The following is a 13472-nucleotide window of genomic DNA, read 5'->3' on the forward strand; positions in this document are numbered from 1 at the left end:
GGATGGGGGGGCAATCAGGGGCGGGGCCAGCCAGGAGGGGAGGGGCTGCAGGCCAATCGGGGTGAGAGAGGCCAGGCCGATCAGGGGCAGGGATGTAGGAGGTTGGCCGGCCAGGCCCTTCCCCTCCTCACCATTGGGCTGGTTCACTGGCCACAGTGGGCGTCATAGCGACTGGTCATTCCGATCGCTGGCTTTTTATATATATATAGATATACTGAGCAATCTGAAAGTCTAAATGTAGTTATTGAAGTTGTTCACCAAATATTTCTGACTCCTTCCCTAACAGGCACATTCCAGTCCCTCTGCAGTTGGGTAGGACCCTGTGATTAATTCTGGCCAATGAGCTGAGTATACTAGTAAACGATGTTTAATGCTGATTCAAGACCCTCCACAGCACCCTTTCCGTTCTGGCGCAGGGTGCTGTCAGCCTAGGTCCCCAAGCAATTACAATAAGCTGAGTTCCCTGCTGCCCCACAGTGGATGTGACACAGAAACAAGATTTAAATGTTTGTTTTAAGCTGCTGGGATGGAAGGGGGAGGGTATTACGACCAAGTCTAAAGATGCAGGAAAAACATCCTTGCTAGTAGAATAACTAATCATTTTTTATTTTCTTTTTGTGCTGTCTTTTTAAAAACTAAAACCTGTGTGTCTGAGAAGGTTTATTGGGAAGTGAAGGTGAGACTGGGCCTTAGCATCCAGCAGATACTGACTACCCAGCTGCTATTACCATCGCATCTCAACCTAGAGCAGCTTGAAAGCATCGTCCATTAGGTTCCTCCAGCTCCTTTTGTTCCAACTTTGTTCCAATTCTGTGCCAGCAACATAAGAACAGTAAAAAAAAAAAGAAAGAAAGAAAGGCCAGGTGCAGAAACAGTGGGAATAATGTGCTGTAATCTGCATGAGGATACGAATACACATACATCTGCACACACAGAGTGTTGTTCAGTGAGCCATACTTCAGTAACAGAAAGCTTAATGAAGGGGCTTGCATGGACCCATAACCAATGTGTGGTGGACCCAGAATCATGAATGCACCTCAAAAACATGGAACGTGATTAAGGGGCAGGAGAGATCACCAGCACCACTTTTTCAGGTAAGTTTTTCAAGTTGCCCACTGATATTCAAGAAAATGAAGAAAAACTTTTTCTAATGCTTCCAAAGTCAAGGCTTTTGTTGTTGAATCCTGATCCCATGTGAAAGCTTCAGCCTTGTTAAATTCCACCTCACAAGACTAGCAGTATGACATTTCCCCTCCACTGAGAATAGTGGGCGGAATTGTTATTTCCAAAGAAAAATGAAAAGGGACTGTGCAGGGCTGTAACCGGAGGAAAGCACCCAGACAGGTAAGAAGACAGCACTTACACCACATATTGTAAACTGTGATTTCCCAACTTTGTATCTGTGCAATACTTCAGACAGACATATGGTACAGAGATTATAAACTCCTGAGCCATTTACTCATTAGGTTTATTTACCTTGAAACATTCCCCAGGGTACCTAACATTTGTTATCTGGCCTTATTAGAAGTAAATGACATAAGGTGGTTGACTTCACACGCTGGCACAAACTCCATTTCGCTGGGGGTGAGGAGTTCCTGGCACTGGAACTTGCACAGAATCAGCAGTCTCCATGGAGATCCAGGCCTGGCATTCTGCACTGGCAAGGGCCCAGCTGTGCCAGTCGCTTCACATTCACTGAAGTCAGGATTATCTCTGCCCCTAATTCTTCTAGATGCTAATCAACAATTGTTTAGTCAAACCTCCAAGCTACAGTGATGTTTCTCAAACTTTTCATAAAAATCGAAGCACTTCCAACTATCCTTAATTGCACACTGATCTTAATCTACTCCGATAAGCAATTCCTTGCAAGTGCCTCATTAAGCTGAGGTGTAAACTTCCAGCTTAGTACTCTCAGTAGTTCTAGCAAACCCACCCTGTGGCCTGCATTCCTCGTCTCCCTTTTCTCACAGGTGCTATCAAAATGCCCCAACGAGGCCTGGCCTGTGATTGAGCGTGAACCTATGAACCAGGAGGTCACTGGGTGGGTTCCCAGTCAGGGCACGTGCCCATGTTGCAGGCTCGATCCCCAGGGTGGGGCGTGCAGGGGGCAGCCGATCAATCATTGTCTCTCATAACTGACGTTTCTGTATCTCTCCCTCCCCCCTTCCTCTCTCTGAAGTCAATAAAAACATATCTATTTTTAAAAATTTATTAATTTTTTAAGTGCTCCACCAGGACACCACATCGAGACAATGACACACTCAACTCGGGATAATGGTCGAGTGTGTGCTAACTCACTAAAAACTTACAATAGCACCGAGAGCACCTGGGACCAAATCAGTCCTGTAGGTGGCTGCAGGCGCTCCACCCACAGCTTCCCCCTTTTGGCACACTTGCCATTGCACCATCACTTTCAGGGCTTCTTCTGGCTACGAAGTCCACTTTGGTCACCCTCACAGCACTTCAAAATGATCACTCACCCTCTGCACCCTCATTTGTTCTCTACTGGCTCCCGATTTCCCCTGTGGGATTAGACTCCAGCTACCACAGGAGCAGTGGCTTCAGTGAGCCATCTATAGCCTACCCTTCCTGACCCTCCCATTTCCCAGCTCCCCTCTGACAGCTTCCTGGGATCAGCTCCCAAAAAAAGTACAGTTGTCCCTTAAACAACACAGGTTTGCACTGCGTGGGTCCGCTTACAAGGGGTTTTTTCAATAACAACCTGCGCTGTTTTCAATCTGGTTGGGAATCTGGAGATGCAGGGCCCACTGTATGCACTGGTCCCGGGCATTTCACGTAGGGGACTTAAGCATCCGTGGAATTTGGTATCCAAGAGGATCCTGAACCAATTCCCAGGGGTACCAGGGAACAATTGAGTTTTATGGAGTCAAAAGTTACACGTGATTTCTGACGGCATGGGATCAGGTGCTGCTGCTGCCAGAGTTGTTCAAGAGGCAACTGTACTTGCGTTGGAATCCTTGACTCTGTGTGTTCTGGGAGAACCCAAAACAAAACATTGACTGCAGTTTCATGTATGCCTACTTATTCTTAGTAAAATATTTTGAAGACAATATAATTACAACAAAGCAGAACTGTATAGGGTTATGTTATATGGGGTATGTCACGGGAACACATAAAATTGGCATTAAAAATTGCTCTTGTGGCATAAAACAACAAAACTTAGTAATCTAATTCATAAATCTCTATATTAGAATCTTTGTTTTATGATATAATTTTAAAATAATTTTTTTAAAAGTTCAAGTTTATTGCTTAACATTTACAATATCCCAATTTTTTATTTTGAAAATTCCCCAAGGTGTTACATTAAGGGGAAAAAAATTCCTTTAACACTGTGCCTGGAAATGGTTATCTTCTGAATCCCCAAATTTAACCTCTAAAAATTTATTTGATTAGGTCCTTCCTGGGTAGCTCAGTTAGTTAGAGCTTTATCCTGAAAGGCCAAGGTTGTAGGTTTAATCCTGGTCAGGACACATACAAGAATCAACCAATGAATGCATAAATAAGTGGAACAACAAATCAATCTCTCTCTCTCTCTTTCTCTCTCTCCCCCCCATGTCTAAAATCAATAAATTTAAAATGTAATTAATAAATTTATTTGATCAAAATAGTCTGAATACATCCTAATAGATCAGTGATGGCGAACCTATGACACGCGTGTCAGAGGTGACACGTGAACTCATTTTTTGATTGATTTTTCTTTGTTAAATGGCATTTAAATATACAAAATAAATATCAAAAATATAAATCTTTGTTTTACTATGGTTGCAAATATCAAAAAATTTCTATATGTGACACGGCACCAGAGTTGTTAGGGTTTTTCAAAATGCTGACACGCCGAGCTCAAAAGGTTCGCCATCACTGTAATAGATAAAGGATTATTTAAGATGGATCCCTCTTTCCCTGCTCTTCTGAATAAGGCAGATTTCATTAAATATTTTCTACTTTTGGAGCAAAATTGTTAATTAATTCAGGTTGCCATGTCTTGATGCTTGTTACTGGCAGAATGTAAGAAGACCACTGTGAGACAGATCTCGGGGATATGAAAAGGATATTTCCCCTATGCTGGGGTAAAGTCTATCCCCAATCCCAGCAATCACCGCCCCCACCCCCCGTCCCCCCCCGGTCCTCAACATACACCACACACACACACACACACACACACACACACACACACAGCACAGCTGGGGGCAGTGGTGCTGTCAGCAGGAAGGAGAAGCAGACTTGTGTGTTACAGTGATCAAAACCAGTTCCTGCTGGTTCCAGAGGAAAATCTAAGAAGCTTTTAAAATGGTAGCTCAAGTCTCCTTTCCAAAGATCTCATCATTCAGAGCATCCATTATGGAGTGTCCGTGACATTCCCAGATAAGCCCCTCTGTGCGACACGGCCATGGATTAGATGTAGATACAGTCACCGGGTCTGAGTGCTGTGTCACTGCCCAGAGATCGGGGCAAGTCTGAAATCTCTCCTGCTGGGCTGGCAGCAGCCACTTAAGGACAGACAAGACTATAAAATGCACTCAAACATATCCTGAGTGAAGTTGTGCGTCTCGCCCTTTCAGTCACAACAGTTTAAAATTAGAATATAGTATTAACAGTGGAGTTAAAATCCAATTGCGGTTGTTTGCTAACTAGATGCATGTTACAGTGCTTCCATTTCAGGTATCAGGAGCTTCCAACAACCTCTCCAATGACAGGATTACAATACAGATTCCAAGAGCACACTGAGAACAGCTCCCTAAATGTAACACCACAATATTCATTCTGTTATACATTCCTGTCAAAGCAATTCTCCCTCAGCACCTATAAGAAAAGTGAAAATCAGAATGCTTTTCAGTCCAAGTCACACACACCAAATCTACCCCTTAAAATATTTCGCAATCTTCATCTTTAGTGCCTTTAATTTAAGAAGCAATACTTAGCTTATAAGGTGTTCTGTAATACTTCTTACCAATAAATAATGTATTCTTAAGAATAAATAAGGTATCTCATTTTTAATTATATCCTCTGGAATACTTTGAGATTCAAATTGGAGATATAAAATTAATTGAAATGTAGACCTTTCACTTTGACTGTTTTAATAGAGACAGGGATTTTAGTATGTTAACTATATGCATGCGTGTGTGTGTGTGTGCGTGTGTGTGTGTGTGTGTGTATAATTAGTTATATACCAAAATGAAGCTTTTTACCCTAGTTTCCGTTAAAGGTTAACACACACACACACACACACACACACACACAAGAAAGACAGCATGAGGCAAATCAGTCGCACTACATATTGGGAAATATAATTGACTTTGTGTAGTATTATCGAGTGACATTTCCATCACAAAGTTCTCTCAAACCAACACTATTTCAATGAAGAAGAGAAAAAAACTACATAATGACTGATTCCTTCATTGTCTGTCTTCACTGAGATGATGACTTAGAGTCTATTCCTTCTCAATCTTTCAAGGATAAGGAGCAGGTTGTTTTAACTCCTTGCATCCCCTTCTTCCATCCTCAACCCCTTGCTCAAAGTAGTTAGTTGCTCAATAAATATTTGTTGAATGAGTACACTAATTAATTCCATAGCACAATTTATACAAATGTAAATGGCTATGAATGAGCAAAATGCAGAGAATGATTCAGCTATGATGGTCCTAAAATAGAGGGCCTTATAGAATTCAGAATCTGTAATGATATTATAGCATTATTGTTTGGGTATACAAAGATCAATGTCATCAATTAAGCAGCAGTGCCAAGAAAGTAATCTTACTTTCAAATTAGAACTTGAAGGAACAACAAACCCCATTGACATCAGGAACAAGATGTTTTTCTTTTGTGAAAAGTACACTGCCAACCAAATTTTAATGGTATAAAAGTGAATTCCCGGAAAAATGAATTCAATATGTGATATTACACAATTAGAGTGAATTTACCCAGACTAACTTCTCAGCTTTTCAGACTCAAAGACAATGAGACTCAATCTCTGAACTGACTGGTGAATAAAGCCTTCTAAGAGAACCATTCTTCTAGAATATAAATTATACTAAGAATCAAAGGAGCTGAATAAAGACCAAGAAAATAAAGTAAGAAATCCTTTTTAAAATTAGAGGGGAAAACATGTATATATGGGGCCATTCAGATTTGCTCTGGCCTTATTTGAGGAACTTGAATATCAAAGAGAATCAGAATACTTTTTAAAATTCTTTAGAAAAATAGAATATAAAAGAGCTTTCCTGTCCCCAAAGTTCAGGTTGGCATTTCATGACATTTCCCTCCTGCCAAACACAGTAAATAAGACATAAGCCTGTCCATTAAGCAAAGAAATGCCTAGAAATAACTAAGTAAGCCGGGGGAGGAGGGAAATCAAGAATAGCTATTATAACAACTCATTATAAATAGCCTTTCATCAAAAGCCTACAAAAGTGAGATTCAGTTAAAATACAAAAAATTTAGTATTACCAAAAATATCCACCATCTGAAACATAGCATTCATAAATGACCCAATAAAATATCATAGAAACTACTTTCAGCAATATTTGAACACAGAAACCAACAAATCTTTTAATATAAAGACAAATTTCAACTTGAGTCATAAACATACAAAAGCTACTCTACAGTTATAAACACTGACTCCGTATCTCAGACTAAATTTAAGACAAGCAAACAGGAAGGGACAAAACCAAGAATCACAACTAACAGATTAAATCTATGTTTAAAATTCGTCAGAAAGAACTGCAAAGTAGAGTCAATGATCTGAATACCTTTTTTGGTGCAGTATCCATGAAGAGCTATAGAAAAAAAAAGAGAGAGAGAGAGAGAAGGGCGTAAAACTTCCATATAAACTCCAGAATCCAGATGAGACGTACACATTCCAGTTCAATATCCTTGTATTTAAGATGTTAAAATCAATTTTATCTTGAAAAATGTTTACAAAGGTAATCCCTGCCTAATACAGAAGTAAGCACTTCTAGAAATTGAGTACCCCCGGAAGCTAAAAACCAAATCATGTAAAGAAACAATTGTGGAGGATTCGTTATCTCCTGCTGAACCAACACAATCTCTAATACAATCTCTCCACTTCTGCCCACAACAACCCCTGCACCTACTTACCTCAATCGTAAAGGTGCCTATCCTAAGTGAGGAATAGCCTTGAAATATTCAGATAAACCACTCTAGTCATGCAAAATTTCATTTCAACTTACAGATAATTATAAAAACATTTTTAATGTGAAGGATCTGAAAGGATTTACTAAGATTAAAAACATTCCTTAGCTAGGAAGGAAAACAAAATACTGGCTACTAAAATTATTTTCCCCAATATAATAAAAAAAATATTTAGAGATTTAATTTCTTATTTATGTACAATACCCACACATTTCAAATACATTGGGCCTCTATGCTACACATTAAGTATGGAAAGGCCTTTTGAAAGGAAATTTATTTTACCCCCGAGCTCCCCCCGCAACAAGAAAGTGCCATCTGCCAGTAACATGCACCACCATTATAAATCTTTGGATCTGTGTAATACTTTCTTAAAACGGATGTACTAGAGCACAGTCATGCTTTACGTGAACCACTCTTAAAACATTTATACTCTCGGTAAATAATTTAATATATTTACTATCTATAACCTTCTACCTGATGCTTTCCCATGAGGCCTTTGCATCTTTGCGAAGACCCCCAATAAGCTTAGCAGCAGTTTAATACCAGGCAACATACAAACTCTTTAGTATAATATAAATATGTAACAATAGCTTCAGACATGAAGGAATGGCTTGGGATTGATCTTCCTCTGTGCCACACCTCCTCTGCTGCGGACAAATACTGAGCCAGCCTCCGTTGGGGCCACGAAGAGCACGCTCAGAAGCAGAGCAAGGGACACTGCATTTTCTCTGCTGTTTCACGGAACCTTCTGTGCAAGTAACTTATGGGGAAATATCTACTACTTCTGAGCTACAAACTTCCAGCAGTGACGGTCCCAGTCTGCCCTTTTGGCCCTGTCCTGGCACTTGGAATGCTAAGGAGATCGATGGCGCCCTGGCTGTCAACAAGCACCAGGCCAGTCACTCAACATGCAGTGCCTTCCCTTCATCCTCCCTACAACTCTGAGCCCTTTTTAAACAGATGGGGAAATCGCAGCTCCAAAGGCTATTAATAATCCAGCTCTGTTCAATCCCCGTGTGGGCAGACACGAGCTTACCCTGGTCTCCTCATGCCTATCCACAAGAATTAGCTCTGCCTAAACTCTACCCATCCAAGTTTTCCCTCCCCAGTGATTTCAAACACAGTATGGCTCCTCTGTACATTGGTTCTCCCTCAGGCCCTCCAAGTTTTTTCCTCACTTAACACATGAAACAAGCTCCAAGACAGCAGGGACTATCTCCAGCAGTGACCCTATTTTTAGCACTTCAGGGGAAAAAAAACCTGGCTGAGTATTCATTCATATTTGTTGAATGAATGAAATATCAGGAAAATCTTGGCTGTGATGACAGCCAATTTGGAAAACAGCACGAGCTCTGCAGGACCTGAATTGTGTACTTAGTTTGCTCATTTCTCCAAATTCCCGATGTTAATTACTCATCTCTCTAAATTCAACTTTACAAATACTACTTTTGCAGCATCTACTATGACACTACTAGCCTAAGTAGCACAGGACTAACTAGTAGATGTTCAACAAACCATTTATGTACAACTCTGTGAAACAGCTTTATCTGTCGGAAAGAATGAAAGTCATAAATTTACTTCCCATCGATTTAGCCAAAATTACTTATCTCTGGTCTTGGCTTCTTCAGAGGGAAAAGTGAGTGAATGGTTGTGATATTTCTAGATGATCACCTGAAATTCTTTCAAAAACAAAACATCTGTTTCATCAACTCAGAAATCCCCAGAGACTATCTCAGAAACTTGCAAGAGCTGTCATTCCATCCTAAAAATCCACAATGTGGTTTCATCCTAGCCTTCCCTAACCCCAGCAGGAACTGGAGAAATTCACTCCCATTCCAAGGCACAGAGAAGTTAGAGTTTGCACTGACTGGCAACTGCTGGGATTAGTACCATTTTATAAGCCAGTTAATCCACTTCCCTTCCTCATCTATATGTCCAACCCCTCTTTATGTCCACTGAAGCAGAAACATTTAAACTGTTAGGTTCTTGTGTGTACTGTTGGAATGCCTGAGGAATTATACTTAAAGCAGATAACATGACACCATCAGAAGTAAAGATTTTGAAGAATGAAGCACATAAATCAAGAAAATGAATTCACATTATGCACAAATTTAAAAGTATAATTTTCTCCCTTCTTATAGAATAAGCAAGAAGAAAAAATAGTACATACTTTGATGAGCTTCAGTTATTGAAACTCAATAATCTACTACATGAAACTTGTGAAGAAAAATGAATTTATTTCCTCTTGAAACAGTGCCCCAGGTAACAGCATTCCTTTTCCAGCAAGAAAATATACTTTCATCACTGCAAATAATGAACATGCATGACTGTTTTACATAGTGAGCATGCAATAAATATTTCTTAAATTAATGAATAATTTTCCCCATCTAATGATGCCTAGTGATTTTTTTTTAAATCCTAAAAAATGGAAGGGGGTGTTGTATTGTTTAATTAGATTTGATGAGTATCCAAGACACCACTAATCAGTTCTTACAAATGACAATCGTAACCTCGATTAGAGCTTCTCCAATAAAATGATTTACAGTTACTCTTTAAAGGGTAGAATATCATGGCAGACACTGAAGAAAAATCTTTTTTTTAAATCTAAGACAAACCACCAAGAATCTTTTTTAGCTAGTAGTTATTATAAACTTCTTTTACTCGTCAAGAATTTAAAGAACAAGAAAGTAAAATAAATTGAGGTTCTGTACCAACAATCAATCCTATAAATTATCAAACAGATTACACAGTGCTATAATCTTTAAAATTCTTTTCCTATATTAATAAAGAGGAAAGGAGAACTAGCACTGTCATTCATGGAGAGCCCCATTTAAGGGACATGAATATAGAGATCGAAAAGATTAAGACTTGTGGCCACAAGAAGGTTCATAATAAAATAAAAATCCTGACTGTGCCCAAGATTTTTTCCTTTGGTATTTCTCCCATCTTGAATTATCTATTCCAAATTCAACTGAAAAGCCTCCTCACTCGCCTTCTTCCTCCAGCTCCCTTGACTGGTAACAACGAATTCTGATCATAGCTTTACTCAGCAGCTTACACTGTACTTTGCATCTTTCTTGCACACGGTGCACTGGAACTGCAACAGGAATACAGCCCAGGTAAAAACCCATCCCACTGCACGTGGCAAGGACTCAGTGAATGGTCAATAGCATCTTGATGGGGTCAGGGTCAGAATAACCCATCAGTCTGCTCCTGGTAAGAGTAAAAATTTTAGCCCAGTGTAACCAGGTGGCTGGCCGGACACTGTACAGTGACTCAGAACAAAGAACGACAGGAACAAAACAGGCATTAAGCATCCTATACTGAATGTACACAAATGAACTGTCCTGGAACCAATGGAACTTCCACTTACTGATAAAAATAGGCTGCGATAAAAATGACGGCTAAAGTAAAAAAAAAAAAAAGTTAAAGTATTTAAGGGCAGAAGTGATAATGTGCATTAATCTTTACAAGCCAACCTCAATAGGAAAAAAATCATCACAATCTTGTAAGTGCTGGCAAGAATGTGGAGTAATTGGCACATAGCTGGTGGGAATACTGGTGGTACAACTGCTTTGGGAAAAAATCTGGTAGTTGGTCAAAAGATTAAACATGGAGTAACCATGCGATTCAGCAATTTCCCTCCTAGGTATACACCCAAAGGAACTGAGAACATATGTCCACGCAAAAACTTACACATGAATGTTTATAGCAGCGTTCTTCATAATCGCCAAAAAAGGACACTGATGAATGAATAAACCTATATGTACTTTGACCAGCCTCTTCACTCTATTTTACTCTACAGATACTCACAGGTGGGTAAACACACTGATGCTACCATAGCCATTTGCAGTAGGACTGGAAAACCCCCAAGGTAACCATTTATTTATTGTCGTTAAATAAATCACACCTTAGCCACACAATGCAATATCATGCAGGCATTAAAAACAGGACTGCTCTAGCTGGTATGGCACAATTTGTAGAAACTCACATATGCATAGAAGGGAAAGAAAATAGTACCCGGGAGAGAGACTAACTGTATCTATATACCTCCTCCGGTAATGTTTGACTCTAAAAATGTGCAGGCATTGCTTTTTAAGTTCAGGAAACAGTGAGGAAAACAAGTAGGCAAGAATGGGACCAGGCTGCCATTTGCTGAGAATTAGGCCTTATTTTACAAGCCTAATAAAAAGTAGTCCACATACCGCACCCCAAGTCACTTTATTTTGTCTTGTATATCACACCAAAACAGACTGATTTAGTATCATTTTTTCCCAGGAAGCCAAGGCTGTCACTAAGGAACACCTGGAGAAACTGCAGGGAAGGTTTACTCCTACTTCCCTGGAGTGATCTTACACTGAGACTGGAACCTTCCATTCATCTGGGCTTGGAAGCCAAGTAACAGCATTTTGATTTTATACGCTGCACCAGCTCTTTCCTCAATGTGCTGCTTGGGATATTTTCTGAAGGCATGTTAATTCATTGGTCACTGTCTCAGGAAAGCCAGATTGCATTTTTTTCTCAATGAAGGAGGAGGAATATTTACCCCCATGACTTTGTTGTAAAAAACTTCCTTTTGCCTGACCAGTGTGGCTCAGTGGTTGAACGTCGACCACAGTTCAATTCCTGGTCAGGGAATATGCCCAAGTTGGGGGCTTGATCCCAGAGGCGGAGCCTGAGGCTCATCATTGATGTTTCTCTCTCTCCCTCTCCCTCCTTCTCTGAAATCAATAAAAATGTATTTTTTTAAAAAAAAACTTCCTTTTTGATTGGAGCCAACCTAAATGTTCAGCAGTAGGGAGCTGTCTAAACAAGCTATAAACATATATACATTTAAATCCCCATATCCTTTTTCATGGTTTTAGGTTTTAAAACCATATCGACTTTGACCTAAGTAGTAATTAAGAGCAATGAAGCATAACAATCAGTCTGCTAAGAAATAGTGTGAAGAACAACGTGCAAAACAAGATTTGTACCCTACCATGCCTGGGTATGGGAGAGAATATCCGTGTATGTACACAGTCTTTCTGGAAGGAGTCACAAGAAACTAGGAACATGCATTGTCTCTGGGGAAGGATACCCGTGGCTGAGACCAACTTTTCACTACATAATCCCGTGTACCTTTAGAAGTAAGAGTTCTGTACCATGTAAGTGCAATACTTGCCCTAAAATTAAATGCTAGTAAACAAAGTTCCTTTGAAGAGGTTTAAAGAACATAGGCATAAGGAATGTGTGGGTCCTCTACTCCCGCCCTCCTCACGGGGCCATCTCCAGAGTGTACACCGTTGGGAGGACCAGCGGCTTCCCCTCCTACACTGGATCGCTCTTCCTTGGACCAGGCAGGTATCAGCAGGGGGCAGGGACTTAAGGTAACCACTTCCTCCTCACCCCTCTGTTCCCAGGGGCCACCCACCAACAATGACAAACCTTCCGCTTAAAAAAAAAAAAAAGAACCTTAGATTCCAACTGTCCATCAACCTAGTCCTAGAATATAATTTCTATATTTCTGTGTTTGAACACTTTTAAAACTAATTTTCTGACCACTCCAGCTCACCTGGTGCCCCAATGGCTAAGGGCGGCAACAGTTTATAAAAACCCCAGGCATGCCAGGGTTTACACATTACACACCGCATTAAACAGACTGCAATCCCCTCATGTGGATGGCTGTGTTGTTTACCGTGTTTCCGCACCCACCATAGCATGTGACGCCTTCACAAGCTTCAGTGTCAATCCTGGCAAACCCAGCAGCTACCAAAATCGATGTATTAGCTTTCGAGAACTGTAGAATCAGCACTAATAATAAAACAGCTATCCGCGGGCTGTTTTTCTACCTGCTGAGTCTGGATGCGATTGCTCACAAGTGACAACTCAGTGCATTCAGCACGCTGACCGGTTCAAATGCCATCCACGTGACATGTTGTTTCTTGAAGCCCCGGAGGGGAACGACCGCTTGCCTGCGCCGGGGAGGGGGCGTGCACGGAGGACAGGGCTCCATTTCCTAGCCAGCAGCAGAGGTTTGGCCCACGGCACCCAAACAGCTCCCCTGAGGGCATGTTCTGCGCGTCCGGGGGAATCCTCTGGGGCCACACGGAGGTTCGGGGTCCGGCAGGGAACCCCAGGAGGTGGCATCAACCCGACCTTAGAAAAAGCCCGCGGTGCCGAGCTGCTGCCAGCCGTTTAGAAAGGTGACCTCAGCCCACCTCGCTGGGCAGGAGGGAGTCAAACAGATCAAGTTACAGCTCACCACACACGGACCGCAACCAGGAGGGGCGCTCCCCGGGGGCCAGGCTCCTGGGGGGAGT

General features: G+C 41.1%; 1 protein-coding gene across 13 annotated transcripts in view; it reads right to left on the bottom strand.

Moving 5' to 3' along the window:
* Positions 1 to 13472, bottom strand: part of CDC14B (cell division cycle 14B) — an 85355-nt gene that overhangs the window by 70263 nt on the left and 1620 nt on the right. For 8 of the 13 annotated variants that reach the window (XM_005873760.2, XM_005873747.2, XM_005873749.2 and 5 more), the window contains exon 2: positions 6768 to 6794. The exons of 3 other annotated variants lie outside the window; for them this stretch is intronic. In XM_005873760.2, the coding sequence (XP_005873822.1) occupies positions 6768 to 6794 (27 nt within the window). Of the gene's footprint in view, positions 1 to 6767; positions 6795 to 7116; positions 7279 to 13472 lie in introns of those variants that run through there. 2 more of the 13 variants (XM_014545700.1, XM_014545701.1) reach the window with 2 other exon arrangements.

Source organism: Myotis brandtii, unplaced genomic scaffold, assembly GCF_000412655.1.
Source record: "Myotis brandtii unplaced genomic scaffold, ASM41265v1 scaffold419, whole genome shotgun sequence".
Classification (NCBI taxonomy): Eukaryota; Metazoa; Chordata; class Mammalia; order Chiroptera; family Vespertilionidae; genus Myotis; species Myotis brandtii.